The sequence below is a fragment of the Gymnoscopelus microlampas genome (genome assembly GCF_963454915.1).
Source record: "Gymnoscopelus microlampas genome assembly, chromosome: 7".
In the NCBI taxonomy this organism is placed as follows: domain Eukaryota; kingdom Metazoa; phylum Chordata; class Actinopteri; order Myctophiformes; family Myctophidae; genus Gymnoscopelus; species Gymnoscopelus microlampas.
The window spans coordinates 58,460,686-58,475,685 of NC_139944.1; the positions used below are offsets into that span (position 1 = coordinate 58,460,686).

Genomic DNA, 15,000 nt, shown 5'->3' on the forward strand with positions numbered 1-15,000 from the left:
CATGTAGCTTAACAACTACACTCTACATGGACAGGTAGCTTAACTACTACACTCTACATGGACAGGTAGCTTAACTACTACACTCTACATGGACAGGTAGCTTAACTACACTCTACATGGACAGGTAGCTTAACTACACTCTACATGGACAGGTAGCTTAACTGCACTCTACATGGACAGGTAGCTTAACTACTACACTCTACATGGACATGTAGCTTAACTACACTCTACATGGACAGGTAGCTTAACAACTACACTCTACATGGACATGTTGCTTAACTACTACACTCTACATGGACATGTTGCTTAACTACTACACTCTACATGGACAGGTAGCTTAACTACTACACTCTACATGGACAGGTAGCTTAACTGCACTCTACATGGACAGGTAGCTTAACTACTACACTCTACATGGACATGTAGCTTAACTACACTCTACATGGACAGGTAGCTTAACAACTACACTCTACATGGACAGGTAGCTTAACTACTACACTCTACATGGACAGGTAGCTTAACTACTACACTCTACATGGACATGTTGCTTAACTACTACACTCTACATGGACATGTAGCTTAACTACTACACTCTACATGGACAGGTAGCTTAACTACTGCACTCTACATGGACAGGTAGCTTAACTACTGCACTCTACATGGACATGTAGCTTAACTACTACACTCTACATGGACAGGTAGCTTAACAACTACACTCTACATGGACAGGTAGCTTAACTACACTCTACATGGACAGGTAGCTTAACTACACTCTACATGGACATGTAGCTTAACTACTACACTCTACATGGACAGGTAGCTTAACTACTACACTCTACATGGACAGGTAGCTTAACTACACTCTACATGGACAGGTAGCTTAACTACTACACTCTACATGGACATGTAGCTTAACAACTACACTCTACATGGACAGGTAGCTTAACTACTACACTCTACATGGACAGGTAGCTTAACTACTACACTCTACATGGACAGGTAGCTTAACTACTACACTCTACATGGACAGGTAGCTTAACTACTACACTCTACATGGACAGGTAGCTTAACTACTACACTCTACATGGACAGGTAGCTTAACAACTACACTCTACATGGACAGGTAGCTTAACTACTACACTCTACATGGACAGGTAGCTTAACTACTACACTCTACATGGACAGGTAGCTTAACAACTACACTCTACATGGACAGGTAGCTTAACTACTACACTCTACATGGACATGTAGCTTAACTACACTCTACATGGACAGGTAGCTTAACTACTACACTCTACATGGACAGGTAGCTTAACAACTACACTCTACATGGACAGGTAGCTTAACTACTACACTCTACATGGACAGGTAGCTTAACTACTACACTCTACATGGACATGTAGCTTAACTACTACACTCTACATGGACATGTAGCTTAAAGGGGAAATCCACCCATTTTCAATATTTAACTATGTCATTAATATAGCATAAAGGAGTTGTGTGGAAATAAGAAAAAAGTTCCCCCCTTTCTGTGTTGCCTTGAACTGGAGGATTGATTTTGGGTTTAACATTGCAAATTACAACATGATGACTCATCGTGTTGTAATTTGCCATGTTAAACCCAAAATCAATCTTCCAGTTCAAGGCAATACAGAAAGGGGGGAACTTTTTTCTTATTTCGACACAACTCCTTTATGCTATATTAATGACATAGTTAAATATTGAAAATGGGTGGATTTCCCCTTTAACTACACTCTACATGGACAGGTAGCTTAACTACTACACTCTACATGGACATGTAGCTTAACTACACTCTACATGGACAGGTAGCTTAACTACTACACTCTACATGGACAGGTAGCTTAACTACTACACTCTACATGGACAGGTAGCTTAACTACTACACTCTACATGGACAGGTAGCTTAACAACTACACTCTACATGGACAGGTAGCTTAACTACTACACTCTACATGGACATGTAGCTTAACTACTACACTCTACATGGACATGTAGCTTAACTACACTCTACATGGACAGGTAGCTTAACTACTACACTCTACATGGACATGTAGCTTAACTACACTCTACATGGACAGGTAGCTTAACTACTACACTCTACATGGACAGGTAGCTTAACTACTACACTCTACATGGACAGGTAGCTTAACTACTACACTCTACATGGACAGGTAGCTTAACTACTACACTCTACATGGACAGGTAGCTTAACTACTACACTCTACATGGACAGGTAGCTTAACTACTACACTCTACATGGACATGTAGCTTAACTACTACACTCTACATGGACAGGTAGCTTAACTACTGCACTCTACATGGACAGGTAGCTTAACTACTACACTCTACATGGACAGGTAGCTTAACTACTACACTCTACATGGACATGTAGCTTAACTACACTCTACATGGACAGGTAGCTTAACTACTACACTCTACATGGACAGGTAGCTTAACTACTACACTCTACATGGACAGGTAGCTTAACTACTACACTCTACATGGACAGGTAGCTTAACTACTACACTCTACATGGACATGTAGCTTAACTACTACACTCTACATGGACAGGTAGCTTAACTACTACACTCTACATGGACATGTAGCTTAACTACACTCTACATGGACAGGTAGCTTAACTACACTCTACATGGACAGGTAGCTTAATTACACTCTACATGGACAGGTAGCTTAACTACACTCTACATGGACAGGTAGCTTAACTACACTCTACATGGACAGGTAGCTTAACTACACTCTACATGGACAGGTAGCTTAACTACTAGAAATGATAATAGAAAAGGCTTTCGGGGGTGAAATTCATGGAGTGGGAGTTGTGAAACATTTGCCACTCAACAAAATATATACAATTTAACTTTAGTTTTGTTGAAAAAGTTACCTAGTATTACTTTAAACTGTATTTATTGTTCCTAGGCATGCAGTTCCAGTACGAGCCTCACCACCGCACCCAGGTGGCGCTGCTGCGCTCGGACGAGGAGCTGATGGAGACCCTGGAGGACAACCAGGTGGCGCTGCAGAGCCTCATGTCCTCTAAGCACATCGCCCACTTCCTGGAGGAAGTGTCGTCGTGGCAACGGAAGCTGTCGGTGGCCGACGGCGTCATCCAGCTGTGGTTCGAGGTGCAGCGAGCCTGGACACATCTGGAGAGCATCTTCATAGGATCTGATGACATCCGCTCACAGCTGCCTGAGGTTACACACACACACACGCGCACGCGCACGCACGCACGCGCACGCGCACGCACGCACGCGCGCGCGCGCACGCACGCACGCACGCACACGCACACGCACACACCTAGTGTCTATTCTTTAACCTCTGACCCCTCATGACCACACCCTCTCAGGACTCCCAGCGTTTCGAGGGGATCGACAGGGACTTTAAGTATCTGGCGGATGCGGTCCACAGAACGCCCAACGTAGTGGAGGCCACCAATAGACCGGGTCTGTTGAGTGGACTGGAGGACCTCCAGAACAGGTGAAGCTTCATGTCTTTATACATCATTATGTCTTTATACATCATTATGTCTTTATGTCTTTATACATCATTATGTCTTTATACATCATTATGTCTTTATGTCTTTATACATCATTATGTCTTTATACATCATTATGTCTTTATGACTTTATACATCATTATGTCTGTCAGGGTGAAGGGTTGACCATTTCATGAAGAATATTCCAGCAGAGAAACAGCATTTACAGCCCTAGACCGTTGGTTCTCAAAGTGGGGTCCGGGGACCCCCAGGGGTACTTGAGGGGGTTCCAGGGGGTCCCCAGCTAAATGATGGACAGGAACCAAATGGGCCCTTATGGGTCTGTAACTCTGAGAGTGTACAAATGGAACCAAATGGACCCGTTAGGGTCCATTTGGTTCCATTTGTACACTCTCAGAGTTACATTAACATTGATTTTACAATATGAATTGGGGTCCCAGAGGTATAAATGCCATTAAATGGGGGTCCGTAGCCTAATGCATGTCAAACTAGGGGTCATTGAAATTAAAATGGTTGAAAATCACTGCTAGAGAGCCGTAAAAATCTTCTCTTATGAGGGTCCCTGGCGTATCTTTTCAAATGGGGGTCCGCGGGCTAATAAGTGTCAATTTGGGGGTCCTTGACATGAAAAAGTTTGAGAACCACTGCCCTAGACCTCCTGGTATGGGGCTGCAGACCCAGACCTCCTCACAACTATTCAAAATGTGTGTGTGTGTGTGTGTGTGTGTGTGTGTGTGTGTGTGTGTGTGTTCTTCCCTCACAGACTGTCTCTGTGTGAGAAGGCTCTGAAAGAGTATCTGGACACCAAGCGCCTGGCCTTCCCCAGGTTCTACTTCATCTCATCAGCTGACCTGCTGGACATTCTGTCCAATGGGACCAACCCTCATCAGGTCAGAGGTCGCTGCTTGACCCTTGACCCCTGCGTTGCACACAGCACACAAACAATTCAGTCACTTTATCAGACACTCTTATTTATCCACACTAACCCTAACTCTAACCCTATCCACACTTATGTATCCACACTAACCCTAACTCTAACCCTATCCACACTTATTTATCCACACTAACCCTAACTCTAACCCTATCCACACTTATTTATCCACACACTAACCCTAACTCTAACCCTATCCACACTTATTTATCTACACTAACCCTAACTCTAACCCTATCCACACTTATTTATCCACACACTAACCCTATCTCTAACCCTATCCACACTTATTTATCCACACTAACCCTAACTCTAACCCTATCCACACTTATTTATCCACACTAACCCTAACTCTAACCCTATCCACACTTATTTATCCACACTAACCCTAACTCTAACCCTATCCACACTTATTTATCCACACTAACCCTAACTCTAACCCTATCCACACTTATTTATCCACACTAACCCTAACTCTAACCCTATCCACTCTTATTTATCCACACACTAACCCTATCTCTAACCCTATCCACTCTTATTTATCCACACTAACTCTAACTCTAACCCTATCCACACTTATTTATCCACACTAACCCTATCTCTAACCCTATCCACACTTATTTATCCACACACTAACCCTAACTCTAACCCTATCCACACTTATTTATCCACACTAACTCTAACTCTAACCCTATCCACACTTATTTATCCACACTAACCCTAACTCTAACCCTATCCACACTTATTTATCCACACTAACTCTAACTCTAACCCTATCCACACTTATTTATCCACACTAACCCTAACTCTAACCCTATCCACACTTATTTATCCACACTAACCCTAACTCTAACCCTATCCACACTTATTTATCCACACTAACCCTAACTCTAACCCTATCCACACTTATTTATCCACACTAACCCTAACTCTAACCCTATCCACACTTATTTATCCACACTAACCCTAACTCTAACCCTATCCACACTTATTTATCCACACTAACCCTAACTCTAACCCTATCCACACTTATTTATCCACACTAACCCTAACTCTAACCCTATCCACACTTATTTATCCACACTAACCCTAACTCTAACCCTATCCACACTTATGTATCCACACTAACCCTAACTCTAGCCCTATCCACACTTATTTATCCACACTAACCCTAACTCTAACCCTATCCACACTTATTTATCCACACTAACCCTATCTCTAACCCTATCCACACTTATTTATCCACACACTAACCCTAACTCTAACCCTATCCACACTTATTTATCCACACTAACTCTAACTCTAACCCTATCCACACTTATTTATCCACACACTAACCCTAACTCTAACCCTATCCACTCTTATTTATCCACACTAACCCTAACTCTAACCCTATCCACACTTATTTATCCACACTAACCCTAACTCTAACCCTATCCACTCTTATTTATCCACACTAACCCTATCTCTAACCCTATCCACACTTATTTATCCACACTAACCCTAACTCTAACCCTATCCACACTTATTTATCCACACACTAACTCTAACTCTAACCCTATCCACACTTATTTATCCACACACTAACCCTAACTCTAACCCTATCCACACTTATTTATCCACACTTATTTATCCACACACTAACTCTAACTCTAACCCTATCCACACTTATTTATCCACACACTAACCCTAACTCTAACCCTATCCACACTTATTTATCCACACTTATTTATCCACACTAACCCTAACTCTAACCCTAACTCTAACCCTATCCACACGTAGGCTATCAGACACACTTATTTATCCACACACTAACCCTAACTCTAATCCTATCCACACTTATTTATCCACACACTAACCCTAACTCTAACCCTATCCACACTTATTTATCCACACTAACCCTAACCTTAACTCTAACTCTATCCACACGTAGGCTATCAGACACTCTTATTTATCCACAGTGACTTGTACTAAACTAAATGAAGCATAAACCATGTTCTGTGTAACAGGTTCAGAATCATCTGTCCAAGCTGTTTGACAACATGGCCAGGATGCAGTTTGAAACGGACTCTGAAGGCAATCCTACTAAGACTAGTCTGGGCATGTTTAGTAAAGAGGACGAGTATGTCACCTTCCACCAGCCCTGTGACTGCACTGGACAGGTAAATATTCTCTCTTTCTCTCTCTCTCTCTCTCTCTCTCTCTCTCTCTCTCTCTCTGTCTCTCTGTCTCTCTGTCTCTCTAGATAGATAGATAGATAGATAGATAGATAGATAGATAGATAGATAGATAGATAGATATGTGTGCACTGGACAGGTATGGACTGTGGTGCTAGTTTGTATTGTGTCTATGTGGAGGCGTTTAGTTTAAAGTGTGGGTGCTGTGTTTTAGGTGGAGGTGTTTAAGGTGGGATATGCCTATACTGCCACTGTGTGTGCTTAACCTCACAGTTTGAGTGCGTATCATAGCTTGAGTGTGACTCGCGCTGCTGCTATTCGGATTATACTGTTTTGTGCTTGGCAGTAAAATAGAATTATAATACTAGTATGGTTCAAGTGTGTCTCGCTTTGCCATCACTTGGTTATCATACTGTATGTATTTGACACATGACTTGACACTGTGGCTTGAGTGGTTCGCGCTCCTTGCTACGACGACGTTACATATTAGTAACATTGTACGCTGTGTACTGATAATCAATAAGCTTTGTTTATTGCCAATGGATCCCCATTAGCTGCGGCGAAAGGACAGCCAGCAGCTATTCTTCCTGGGGTCCAAGGCAACGGAATACATTAACAAGTACATAGTTACTTGACACTGTAGCTGAACGATTCTAGCTCTTTTGCTATGGCTACGTTATCAATAGCACTGAGTGTATCTCGCTCTTCTGCTGTTACCCACTAATACTGTGTGTACCTGGTACTCACTACTGCTATTCAACATATGCAGCATACTGTGAATACTTGATATCATAGCTTGAGTGTATGTCGCTCTGCTGCTATCCAGATAATACTATGTGCTTGGTAGTGCAATAGTCTTAAATAATTCTATATGACGATTGAAGTGGTTCGCTTCTCCACTTCTTGACTATCATACTGTGTCCTTGACACTGTAGCCTGAATGATTCTCGCTTTCGCTACGGCTACGTCATCAGTAGTATTGAGTGTCTCACTGTTGCTGTTGCCCATGGATTATTGCAACAATTGCTGGTCCCCTCTGGTCCCAGAAGAGAAGGTCCATTACTTGTGCCAGTCATGTCCTGACTAGGGTGCCTGACACAGGCTATGGCTGTGAATGTTTGGCTAATTGGCCAGCCATGGGGAGTACAGCCCAATATGGCCTAGACCTAAGGCTAGTGGTTGATGCCAACATTGCTTACTTTACTTACATTACCTTACTGTAAGTCGATCCGGATTAAGAGCGCCTGCTAAAAGCCTAAACTGTAAACATTGCTTCTCTGGTGGTGTCACTAGATGAAGCTGTTGAGCTGGATGACTGTTGCTCATGGCCACAGTGTTAGTCTCTGGTCTGCTACCTAGAGCCATGCCACAGCAGCTGGAATGGGATGTATTGGACATTCCCTTAACTACCTCGCCCTGGCCCTCCGGCATGCGAGTGTTGATACGCAGACACAGCGCCTGTACAGCGCCTATGCAGCGCCTATCACTCTAGGCGTTTGCTTGCATGATTAGAGAATCAGCAGACTGTCTACTTGCATAATGTCAGTGCCACGTGTGGCTTTTCTAAGGGGTGGCCATAACTGAGTGGTTAGTGGCCCGCATGGGGAGCCAGAGCCTCTGGATGTCCCGGGGTCGATGCCAGGCCAGCAATGGGTTGATGTGTGTCCCTATCTGAGCCCCTAATTGCCCCCTGAGCGCCGTTGAATGGCTGCTCACTGCTCCTAGTAGTTCTAGGATGGGTAAATAAATACAGCGGATGAATTTCACGTATGTACAAATGTGGGGAAAAAAGGAAAAGGGTGTGGACCATTCCAACAGGCCCCACTCTCATGGAGGGGCAGTGAGACACTTCACACTCTGCCTGTCATTCCAGGCCAGACGTTTGGGCCTGCTACCCGACAGGCCTTGCAGCATAGTACACCGTGAACAGGCAGTTCAGTTCAATTGGAAGGTTTCTGCTTGATCTACTTGATTTACACTGAAACTCAAAACTATTGTCCGAACATTACTGGATTTTAGTACATCGTACACCAGGGCGTTGCACGCCAGCGAGTGTGAATTGTGCTCTAGTTGGGACAAGGGCCACTGTATAGGTGGGAGCTTTGCTCTGCTCTTATGCTGCCCTAGATATCTGCGGATGATGTTGAGTAGAGGGGTCAACCTCTCTACCATTGAGATGCTCTCCGCGTGTGGCTCCCACAGGTTGCATGGGTGCCTTCATGATGCTTGCCTGTGGTATTGGAAGCTTTGTCCCCAGCCGGTACATCAGGCTGCTCTCAGATGACTATCTGCTAGTACTCTTTGTCCTCACTGCTTCATCTGCAGAAGTGAGTAGGTGGGCTTCATGCCCTGGCCATTGCCAGAGATTGTTAAAGTGGGATTCCGATGGGTCTGGGTTTACCATGTGGCCGACCCCTCCTTACGTCCTCAGAGGCTTTCTGCCTTTCACGTCAGCTAGCCTATTGATTTGTTAGTTTGCTCCTCAACCAGGGGTGGAGCAACTGCATTCTAGTGCCTGCCTATTGTGTCCCGTCCGGGCTCTGTGGCAGGACATAGCTGTGATGGCTGGAGTTTGGTTGTATTTGTCTGTGATGAAGGGCACAGCTGTGCCTTGGCTTAATGGAGACTTTCATTGCTGCGTTCAGGCAAATGTACGTCTTCAGTGGGCCTCTAGGTTCCCCCAAGGCATTTCTTGACCGCGGGTGTTGCCAGAGCCTCTCCCTCAGTGATACAGGCTTAGAGCAGGCCAGGAGATGCAGCCGAATGGGCTTCATCTGTCATGGGTTTTTGCCCGCTCCTATATATATATATATATATATATATATATAGTCAACCTGGCCGTCTCGCAGCGACGGCTGTGTTGTTGTCTGTTCATTCTATCTGCAAACCGACCTCGGTAAGCGCAGATTCCTCGTGACTATGTTGGTATTAGTCATCCAGGTGTTGAAAACACTGCCTCTGGCGGTCAGAAGGAATGAAGTACAACGAGAGTTATGCATATAACTAAGGTTCTACGAATTCCGGATGACCGCCAGAGTTGACTGTCACTCGGAATCTCATTCTCGACGAAAAGATTTCAAGAGGATGATCGCTGTGTGCACCGCACCTATATAGGTGGCGTGCGTGTACACAGGTCACAAGTGACTTTGTTGGTATTAATATTCGACCTATGCGCGAGCGCGCGATGAATATCCAGGTGTTGAAAACACTGCCTCTGGCGGTCATCCGGAATTCGTAGAACCTTAGTTATATGCATAACTCTCGTTTTATGTGGAGGTGTTTAAGGTGTGTTTTATGTGTTTTAGGTGGAGGTGTGGTTGAACAGGGTTCTAGACTCCATGCGGTCCACAGTTCGTCATCAGATGAGTGAGGCAGTGAATACTTATGAAGACAAACCCAGAGAACAATGGCTGTTCGACTATCCAGCTCAGGTAACCATATATTAATTTACATTACATTATATATTATATATTAACCCAGCTCAGGTAACCATATATTAATTTACATTACATTATATATTATATATTAACCCAGCTCAGGTAACCATATATATCTATATGTGTATTATATATTAATCCAGCTCAGGAAACCATATATATATCTATATGTGTATTATATATTATAATCCAGCTCAGGTAACCATATATATATCTATATGTGTATTAAATATTAATCCAGCTCAGGAAACCACTGCCGTTCATATTTATATATCTGCTATTTTCACCAAATGTTTACCCATTTTCAATGAATGTTTCCCTGTTTATGACAAATCTTTGTCTACTTTAGCTGAACTTCAGCTGTAGGCCTACGGACCCAAATCATGTTTGTGCAAAAGCTCCATCGTTTTAGTGGAATGAAAATAGAGACAGAAAGAGGTTCCTATCCTGTTATAGCTTTAAAGACTTTTAGGGCATATCCGTATCATGGTCATATGTAACGATAGATGTCAAACTAATAGTTTTCTTATATCAAAAGTCCTTAAAAAGCCAATCTTAATTACTTCCTGTCAAACAAAAACATACTGCGTGATGACAGATAGACTCTATAGTGAATTATTCATTTTAAACTTAAACAATACACTAACATATGTATCTGAAAACCTTATAGGTGAGAAGTATGCTTATTTCTCACGCTTCACACGGGCCATCTATCTCTCCTTGGGCAGCCTGAGCGACAGGATGCTAACGCTAGCTCTGCTGCATCCCATAGCCTGAAGGGATGGGACCTTCTGATTGGTTGAGACCACGTTCCAGACTGAAACTTCAAAATAAAATTACCTGACATAACGGCATTGTGGCTGAAACTTCAAAATAAAATGACCTGACATAACAGCATTGTGACTGAAACTTCAAAATAAAATCACCTGACATAACGGCATTGTGACTGAAACTTCAAAATAAAATCACCTGACACAACGGCATTGTGACTGAAACTTCAAAATAAAATCACCTGACATAACGGCATTGTGACTGCAGGTGGCGCTGACCTGCACCCAGATTTGGTGGACCTACGACGTGGGCGTGGCCTTTGGCCGCCTGGAGGAGGGGCTAGAGAACGCCATGAAGGACTACCACAGGAAGCAGGTGTCTCAGCTCAACACGCTCATCTCCATGCTGATTGGCCAGCTGTCGCCGGGCGACCGCCAGAAGGTCATGACCCTGTGCACCATCGACGTGCACGCCCGAGACGTGGTGTCAAAGGTCATCAGCCAGAAGGTACACAATAACCACTACACACGACTAACAAGTCTTAACACGTCTTAGAAAGTAAGACGTGTGAACGCGGGAAGCGAACGCAGCTAACAATAAGAAGAATGTAAAGGAATGAGCGATTGTAGAGAAGTGGGTGGTACAGTGGGTGGTACAGTGAAGTGGGTGGTGCAGTGGGTGGTACAGTGAAGTGGGTGGTACAGTTAAATTAGTGAGAACGGGGCCGCCACAAGAAGGCTCCATACCGCTAGACCCATTCTTTTTTGTCTTTTTTAAAATGTTTACGTTTGTTTGTTGTGTTTTTCTTCTTTTTGTTTTTAATGTTTTTTGTCTTTGTAGTTTGTGAAATGTGTTTGGTTTAGGCATGTTGCAGGCTGTTGTGCATTTTAATCAGAGCATTGGCCCCGATTCATAACGAGGGTCGTAAATATGGTGTAAATGAAGTTCTTAAAGGAGGTCGTATTTCTGGTACTCACTAACGGACGTGCGATTCAAAAGGGGTGTCGTATATGACAGAGACGTGTGTATGACCAGGTGTAGGATCTGATTAATCTCGAAGTCTGCATCCAACAGCATCCAACTTTAACGTCACTTTACGGCACAGTGTTGCCATGTCCGCTTATTATAAGCGAATTTGCGCTTATTTTTCTGTAAAGTTGCTTGTAAATATTGGTAGAAGTGGGGTGCAGTTTTTTGGGCTTGTTTCTAAAGTGTAGTTGGTTATTTGGGCTTGCTTCACAATTGTTCAATTGTTTTAACCGGTGGTTCTCAAATATCTTTATGTCATGGACCCCCAAGTTAATATGTAGGCTAATTTATCCCTATAAGCCCCATCTGAAAATGTTTTGTGCCAGCTGGAGGCAGATTTGTGTTGTTAGAATGTTTAAAAAATCTTCCAAATATTCCACATTGTATTACAAGATTTTTGTTTAAATATAGCAGATCTACAAGCTCACAACGGTTTAATTAAAGTGCTTATAATAAATGGCCTAAGTGCCAGTTGCTTCTTTTGGGCTTATTTTCATAGACCTGGTTGCTTATTTCTCTCACAAAATCTGGCAACACCGGAGTTTAACTTCTCGTCCAAACTTACAGCTGTCGGCCCGGCCGCAATGCCTTGACACTGACAGAGAACTTGAACATCATTCTGATCTGTCTGGAAGCGAGTCCCACTATTGCACGATGGATCAGCTGAACGTAATGAGTAATGTTTACAAGGTTTAACCCCGCCAGCAAATAATAGACTATTAACCTGGAAAGGATATAACATTGCTCACGTTATCAAAAAGATGATGTTGAAAATAAATCCAGGGCATACAAGTGGAACGCTGCTATCCGATTATGGACCAGAGCTTATTGATTACTTATTGATTAAATTAGTTCATTTTGGATATCACTGTCCTACGTCGGAATGGGGAATGGTTCTGGACACAGCTTTCATCCACTTTATTTTTCCTCATCAGATGGTAATATTTATTAGGCTGTTGTGTGTGGCGTTCATGTGATCAATATACAGTAGCCTACAGTAGGTGATCAATATACAGTAGCCTACAGTAGGCTTTACAAATTAATACCGCGACACGGATACTGATGCAGTCAGTCCCTCCGCAGTTTCATTAAGGCATCATAGCTTATTTTCATTATTACGTGACACTTTGGCTGAGATGGAAAATAAATAGAAAGCGGTGGAATCTACATCATGTCTATATTGCATAGGCTACAAGCAATACATCGTTTGACATTTTTTTTTTTTTTTTATACATATGTGTTGACAAATGTTGGGCACAAATATATTTTATTTGAGGTTTGCCACTGTTGTAATTGATTTTGGCATGAAGAATAAAGCATTCTAAAGACATACGCACATTTCAGCCCTGGTACGCCAGCCTCGGGGCTGACCTGAGAACGTGCGCACCTGACGCACAAAACACAGACCAAAAAATCTTTATGCATCAGGTGGATATGTACGACTTGTCCTAAATGCCGGTACGTACAAAATATGGTCGCAAATCCCTTTATGAATCAGGGCCATTGTCTACATTCCTGCGTTCTTCATGGCCAGAAATCTACAACTCTCTTCAAACTAAGGCGTTTTCAACTTGCCATCCGGCCACAAATGACATGGCATTCTTAGATATCCCAATAGCTGAACTCATCTAGATGCTTTTAGATGTGTTATTTTTTACTGTAGCTGCTATATTTCTCTCAGAGGAGTGTAATTAGTCACCCAGGGGCAGGCGGATTTCAGCCACACTGTAGGCAGTGCACACAATACTGCACACAGACAGACACACAACCCGAGCACGGTTTCATAGTAAGCTCCACTTGCGAGGCGTGCCTCCTTCAGCTGCGTTCGCAACAACCACTACACACACACTAACACAACCACTACACACACACTAACACAACCACTACACACACACTAACACAACCACTACACACACACTAACACAACCACTACACACACACTAACACAACCACTACACACACACTAACACAACCACAAACACAATAACACAATTGACAAGCGGTTACCATGGTACCGGTTAGGGTTGCCATGGGTTGCCATGGTACCTACCCTAGTGTCTCCTAGGGTAGGTACCCTCACAAAAACATGCAGTAATCCTGGTCACTATAACGCCTCCCCCATGACAGCCAGGGCGCCTGATGGAGGGGAAAGGAACTGGTTGGAATAACGTGTTCCTTCCACACGCTACGTCCTACCAGGGAAACTCCCCCCTGTCAGGTGACAAGAAGGTCAGTTGGCTCTCATGCATTGAAGGAGGCATGAGCTCGGCTCTGGGCTCCCTAGGCTGGCGGGGGGAGTGTAGTGCCCAGGATCACTTAGATAATTGGCACCGGGTGAAAAAAGGTTTACAAAATCGTGGGATAAAAAAAAATATATATACATATATTAAAAAAAGAAAAAAAAGAGAATACCACTTGATTTTTGTTTGTACCAAGATCAAATAAATATGTTCATTTTAGCAATGCATATTTAACATAATTTTCATTTTTTGTTAGTGGTAGGACACCTTTAAAACTGGAAAACCTTGTATTTCTGCAGCATGCGGTACGTGCATAAATTAAGCATTATGGTAACCTCCCACCGGATCGTTGCTCCTCTCTCTCTGTAAGCATGCAGTAACAGCCTGATTTGGTTATATTAGCCTCCAGCGTGAATGGGAATGCTCTGTGAGATCATTATGGATCATCATCATACATGTTTCACAAATGCCGGTGTGTCTTAAGACTATATGACCTACTGAAACTTTTGTCACACTGTTTACAGTAGAAAGGTTTTCTACAGGAGTGGCGGTTCATGGTCAGTGCTGCTGTTGTACAAGGACTGTGATGGGAACAGAGTTGTAGGTTCTGTTGAGGCTGGACAATGTTCCCTCTCTATCTCCCTGTATTCTTTGTCTACCAAAGTTCTGTATACCTTTCTCTCACAACACGTGTGGACACACCATCTTCTGGTCTAGAAGTGGAAGTCTAAAGTAACTTCACACCTCATATATCTGAGCAGAGCTTTGGTCTGACCTCACTCACAACATAATCGGTTGCCATGCATGCCTAGCAACACCGATGTGTGCAGGATGCCGCTCCCTCCATACTTGGGTAAGAGTGATGTCATCAATATGACAT

The 15,000-nt window shown here is 43.2% G+C and overlaps 1 protein-coding gene across 1 annotated transcript in view; it reads left to right on the plus strand.

Moving 5' to 3' along the window:
• Positions 1–15,000, plus strand: part of dnah9 (dynein, axonemal, heavy chain 9) — a gene marked incomplete at both ends in the record, with an annotated part of 202,183 nt that overhangs the window by 70,042 nt on the left and 117,141 nt on the right. Inside the window, 6 exons of the mRNA XM_084061956.1 lie at positions 2,956–3,233; positions 3,386–3,516; positions 4,299–4,425; positions 6,476–6,628; positions 9,949–10,074; positions 11,119–11,358. Coding sequence (XP_083918082.1) covers positions 2,956–3,233; positions 3,386–3,516; positions 4,299–4,425; positions 6,476–6,628; positions 9,949–10,074; positions 11,119–11,358 — 1,055 coding nt within the window. The remainder of the gene's footprint in view (positions 1–2,955; positions 3,234–3,385; positions 3,517–4,298; positions 4,426–6,475; positions 6,629–9,948; positions 10,075–11,118; positions 11,359–15,000) is intronic.